This window comes from Nematolebias whitei, chromosome 4, assembly GCF_014905685.2.
Source record: "Nematolebias whitei isolate Nwh7 chromosome 4, NemWhi1, whole genome shotgun sequence".
NCBI lineage: Eukaryota > Metazoa > Chordata > Actinopteri > Cyprinodontiformes > Rivulidae > Nematolebias > Nematolebias whitei.
Window position 1 is genome coordinate 13,106,895 of NC_056501.1, and position 5,982 is coordinate 13,112,876.

The 5,982-nt window shown below is 36.9% G+C and overlaps 1 protein-coding gene across 1 annotated transcript in view; it reads left to right on the top strand.

Moving 5' to 3' along the window:
• Nucleotides 1-5,982, top strand: part of diaph2 (diaphanous-related formin 2) — a 461,650-nt gene that overhangs the window by 133,594 nt on the left and 322,074 nt on the right. Inside the window, exon 11 of the mRNA XM_037675202.1 lies at nucleotides 2,517-2,625. Coding sequence (XP_037531130.1) covers nucleotides 2,517-2,625 — 109 coding nt within the window. The remainder of the gene's footprint in view (nucleotides 1-2,516; nucleotides 2,626-5,982) is intronic.

A 5,982-nucleotide genomic window follows, 5' to 3' on the forward strand; every position in this document is an offset into this window, starting at 1 on the left:
TATATATATATATATATATATATATATATATATATATATATATATATTACAAGAAGTTTTTTTGAAATATTTCAATATTCCAGGTGCATCTCAAAAAATAAATTATTGTGAAAAAGTTAAATATTTTTTGTCAGTCCTTTCAGAAAGTGAAACATATACTGAAAATCTTATTTGCATATCTATCTGTCTGTGTGTCCTGAAGGAAAATACAGTTGTCCTCTCTTTCTTGGTACCTATTAGTTGATTTGGAAACAAGGTTACATTATTAGAAAATTTGAGCAGGTCACAAAAAGACATGTTGCTTCAATGGTCTCCGTCTTGGTTCCGTATATTCCTATAGGATCTGCGCTGCATTCATCCACATGTGCTTATCTTGCGTGAACACATACTGCATCAACCTATGTTCTCAGTGTAGAAAAATCACACAAAATGATGCATCTTAGTCTCTTTATTTAAGAAAAAAATGGGCAGTTCAGTTTTCCACAGACCCAACTTGGTTGACAGCTTATAAATTGGAGTTATGGGAGTGTTTTTCATTGTTTCCCGTAGGGCTAGACTAGAATAACAATTGCACTTCAAAGTCAAGTCTGTATGCAGCTGAGGAAATAAACAAACCCACATTTTCTGCTAGACAAGCTGAGTTTAGCAATGTGTCTCACATCTTTGACCATCCAAAGAAGCCTTTGCACTTGCTGTTTTGACACTTCCCAAACTTGTTTTAAAGCTTGAGTTTCAGTGAGTTTAATCCAAGTCAATTTCAATTTTTATCCTTTCTGCTTAAAAAAAATAAATGCAGCATATATATATATATAAATATATATATATATAAATATAGCAAAAATATGAAACAATTTTTAGACATCAGGTTTACGCGCACGAGTCATTAGTCCCTCAAAGACCCAATCCATTTGTCCCACAGTCCCAGGGCTTCTACTAACCTCAGTCAAACCAGTGACTTTCGGGGCCCAGATCACCTCTACCCTATCTCGACCCCATCTGCTAAATTAATAATCATCGTTCAATTTTACTAAATAGAACAGCAGTCCTCAAGGTTTTTGCAATTAAAGAAAGTAATTTAAGTGATTGTCCAAATGAATACAGGTCCAATTGATTTCATTAAAAAAAAAAAATAATAATTCCAACTGATTCTGATAAACTTGTTCATATTTAATACAATTACAAACAAATACAACTTGTTAAGCTTAACATACTTATAAATTGCTTATTCCTAAACAGTATGTACAGTTTGGTTAATGCAGTAAATTAATAATTAGTCATTTTCCATTCAGCATTCACTTCAACACTCAGAGACTTTCTATTCATACACACACTATTACTATATTAATGATATACTGCTTGCATATAATATCTTTTTTGTTTCACGTTTTTTCATTCTCTCCCTCTTGTCACTCAAATAATTCAAAAATAGGTTGAAGTAAACAAGAAAATCTTTGCAATGATCATAGGCTTGCATTTAAATGTCCTTATCCTGTAGAAATGACAGCCAAAGTAGCTGAGGTGTCACTTTTTTTTTGGCTTAGAAGATTCTCCGCCAACCAATGTTGTGACTCTGACTCATGTTCAGCACCCACTTCGGTTGACAGCATCAAAAGAGAACACGACAAGTTAAGAAGATCTATCTTCCCTGTTTTGTAGCTTCGTCTGAACTGGCTTTAAAGCTACTCAGTATGCAGCTCTTCCTGGTTCTCTGTGACTTTGTTATGTCTATCAGAGAGCACAGTTGTTCCATTTATCTTTATGTCAGGCTTACTCTGCACATGCAGTCCTACTGGTCAGACACATAATCTTACGTACCCTCCACTCAGCTGCTAATCACAAAGTACCGTAGGATTGTATCTGGCATGTAGGATTACACCGGTTTGATAGACATAGTCTTCATTTCTTATCAACTTGTTTGTTGAATCAGTGAAGGGGAAGCCTCTTATGCCTCAACAAATGGGTTTATTACTTGTAATGTACAAGAATGACATCACATAACAGCTCAGGAACAATTAATTTACTTGAGTCATTTGTTTGTTTGTCACGCAGGATTATCTTTTCTTTCTCAGTTTAGGTGAAAATTGAGCGATACTCTCAGCTACACAGCCTTAAGTTCTTATACGTACTTATTAGTTGTTTTTTTTTGTTTTTTTTTGAAAGCCATGTTTGAACATTAGTCGGTCAAATGCAATTTGCTTTCAGACACTTTTCCAAAAAAAGACAAAATAAAACACCCAATTTGCTGCAAAACCCTGTTTTTGTCAAGCTTCACCTTAGCAACTGCTGATAAATCAAAATTGGATACTGCTGCCATAATAGAGTAGATTTCATACAAAGAGATGGAGATCAGTTTGTCAAAGTGGCCGAAGACTGGCTGAGAGATTGTCCCCACCAACACACAAGAGGAGATAAGATACACGGTGTTTGAGCTACAAATGGTGAATAAATGTGTCGCCTGTTAGGTTATAAACGTGTTTGTTGACTCCTGTGTTTGCCTGCTCCCTGCGTTCTTCCAGCCTGGATAAAATTTTGGCTGCCATGACAATTGCTGCAGAGAGGAACAACAAAGAGAGGTTTGCTCCGATTGTGGAGGGACTGGAGAACCACGAGGCCCAGCAGCTCCAGGTGAGTAATTAAAGATGTGCACAACCTTACAAACAAAACATATCCAACGAACTAAACAAAACTTCACAACACACTGTGCTGAATACCAAACAACTGTTGTGATGTGATACATACACTTTTTAAAGCAAGTTTAAGTATGAAATCCCACTCAAACTAAGCAGTGGATCTAAAAAAATCTGAGTGCACACAACACTAAATAGAAAGTTTTGAGCCTTTAGCCCATTATATATCGATCTCTTCAACTGTACTGAGTTTTCTATGGCTTCTGTTTTCAAGTCAACTTATCACAGCCCTTCTAGCACATGACAAGATGTGATCACATGCATATTAAAATGCACTCAATGCTCCATTGCTGCTGTTTTAATCAAATAATACCTGGGTCATTGAGCACCTCTACTGAATTTCTTCTTTCTTCTTGCTAACTCCAAATAATGGATAAAATTAAACAATGAAAAAAGGGGTTGAATTCTTTCTTTATCACATTTCCTCTTCCTCTCTCTGCTTTACTCATCTTTTTCTCACATCTTACAAATACTTCCCCTTGCTTTTTGTCTCCCTGCGTTGCTGTCAAGTTGAGTCTCGGAGGACTCCATGTGAAAGGGCAACAAAGCATCGTACCTCTCCTCATTTTCACTGCTGTTGTTTAGGAGCAGAAAAAATAAAAAAAAGCTATATAACAGCAGCAACAAAAAAACACCACTTAAAACATGCTTTTGTAGAAACCAAAGCAGGGAATTACTTAAGAAATTAGTTTAGCTGCAGGGCTTGAGAAGTCATGAAGGAAAAAAAAACATGAAGGGAAACTGATGAGGCGGGTGGTGGAAGAGAAACAGGTTATTTTTTTTATTAGTAGGCTGTTGTTTTTCCTTTAAATTTTGCCATTAATGAAATGAAGCTCTGCTAATTGTCAAGTAAATTAAAATGCTTTGCTGATGCAGGAGTTTCAAGGAAATTAAAAAGACTGAATCCAAAGCTGGTGATGGCCCACACAACTAGACTTTGCTAATGTGATTAAAACGTGGGTTCAGGGTATACTTGTGCACTGAAAATGAAACAAACTCTGCATTCTAACTTTAAAAATGTCAAGCATTAACACTTTTAATTACTTTGTACGGACACCTCTCCTTCTCCGTGGACGTAATCTAAACCTTCTCTTGAGTTTCTATTGTGTATGGGCTCTAGTAGTTTCAATAAAATGCCAGGTTTCAGCTCACCAATATTTAAATATTTAATTTTCTGAAGCTTTTCTTACTATCAGGAGCCTGCCATGTTTTAGGAAAATAACCCTGTTAGTACATTCTTGAGAATATTTGTGATTCCAGGTTCAAAATATGTATTTTTGGAACATGAGGAAAAAAATATCCAAGGTGAAAAGGCTTAAAGTAAAAACACATATTTTTACCAGCCGTTATGTAACTACTGTCTCATAGATTTTGTACAGTTCGGTTTAGGTTTATTGTCATATTCAGATCAACACAAGGTCAACAATGCAATGATGCTCAGGTCAAGAAGAACCGTCTCGACTCGCCACAAAAACAACAAGAAATACGAAAGCATGCAACAAAAATACAAAAACAAGGCGCCAAAGTGAAAAATAAATACATCTGCAGCATCATGGTCCTATTGGCACCATGGTTCTGTTAGTCATGTGGTTCTATTAGCGACGTGGTCCCATTAGCAGCACGATGATAATAACGACCAGGGCAGCGGACAATGGTTGCCCTCCAGAACTGGGTTCGGCTGATACAGAACATCCAAGGATTCCCCGTTTTCCCAGTTTGAAAAGGATGTAAATAATTTGATATGAAGCTTTTTCCATCCATCCATTATCTTTACCCGCCTCTTCCTTTTTGGGTTGTGGGGGTCACTCTTACACATATCCAGCAGTCACTGTGCGAGAGGCGGGGGGCACCCTGGACAGGTCTCCAGTCCATCACAGGGACACATAGAAACAAACGAGACAACTGACCATTCACTCTTTTACTCACGTCTAGGGACGATTTAGTTACCAATCAGTCTAACATGCATGTTTTTGGTCTGTGGGAGGAAACCGGAGTTCCCGAAGAAAACCCACGCATGCACAGAGAGAACATGCAAACTCCACCCAGAAAGCCCCCTGACCGGGACTGAATCTGTCAACCTTCACGCTGAGAAGCGGCAGCTCTGCCCATCATGCCGCCATATGCAGCTTTTTTTAAACGTTTACTTTAGTTGCCTTTTTTTACTCAAAGTGTGCAAATGTTACTACAATGCAAAAACTCTTAATACACTTAAACACCTGACTCTAATATTAGCTTTTCTTTTCAAGAGTACATTTACATCCAGTAACCTATTATTTAAAACTGTTTATTTCCGTTATGTCAAAAGGAAATGGCATCAAGAGAATGCTTTCTCCTTTCATTTTTTTAATCTTCTCCTGCTTGTTGTAGCACCTAGCAGATACCTTCAGGACCGTTTGCCTGCAAATTGTTTAATGATTCTGTTTATGTCAATAAAGTAACAATACATTGAGCTTTCTATTTATCTTACCATTCAACTTACATTATATTACCAGAGATTTTGGCTCAGTTGTGTTCAAAGTTTAGCAATAAGAGACAGCAGAAACAGGATGCAGAGTTAAAACCCCTAAAAGTTATGACAACACTAAAGAGTCAGTGTTGCAATGACTCTTATTAATAACACACACCAACCGACTGTTTGGGTCAAGGTTTAAGAATGCAGCATTTTACATTAGTCCATGGGAATTCTTCAACCTGTTTATTGATCGTCTGTCAAAGAAAAACTGTCTTAACCACGGCTTGCTCCCTTGAAACACCTTACTTCTCATTTTAATTCATTCGCCATTTCCTCCTGCTGACCCCCTCTCATCCTCCCAGCCACCCACCCAGCACACAAACTCTTTTCCCTCTCTCTTTTACCAATACATCCATTAATAATGCACATCCAGTCAATAAAAACACAAGACTTGGAGTGTCTGTGTTTCATCTGGTCTTTGTCTCTTTCGCTACCTTTTCCTCTTCATTGTTACTATTTCAGTTCTGTATTCTTCAAGAGGGCAAGGAAAGAGAAATGATCATTTTGAAACACACAAGTACAGGACATAAACTAAACATTATAATGAAAATCGTGTACGTGTGTAATGTATATAATAGATGGATAGATAGATGGATGGATTGGATTGATGGACGGACTGACTTTGTTGCCTTGTTTTTAGTATTTTTGTAGTGTTTTTGGGGGGTATGTTTTTAGTATTTTTGAAGTGTTTTTAGTATGTTTTTAGTATTTTAGTAGTTTTTTTAGTATCCAATAATTCTCAGTCAGGTCATCTGGACAGTGTCTTTTTTATAGAAACGTTTC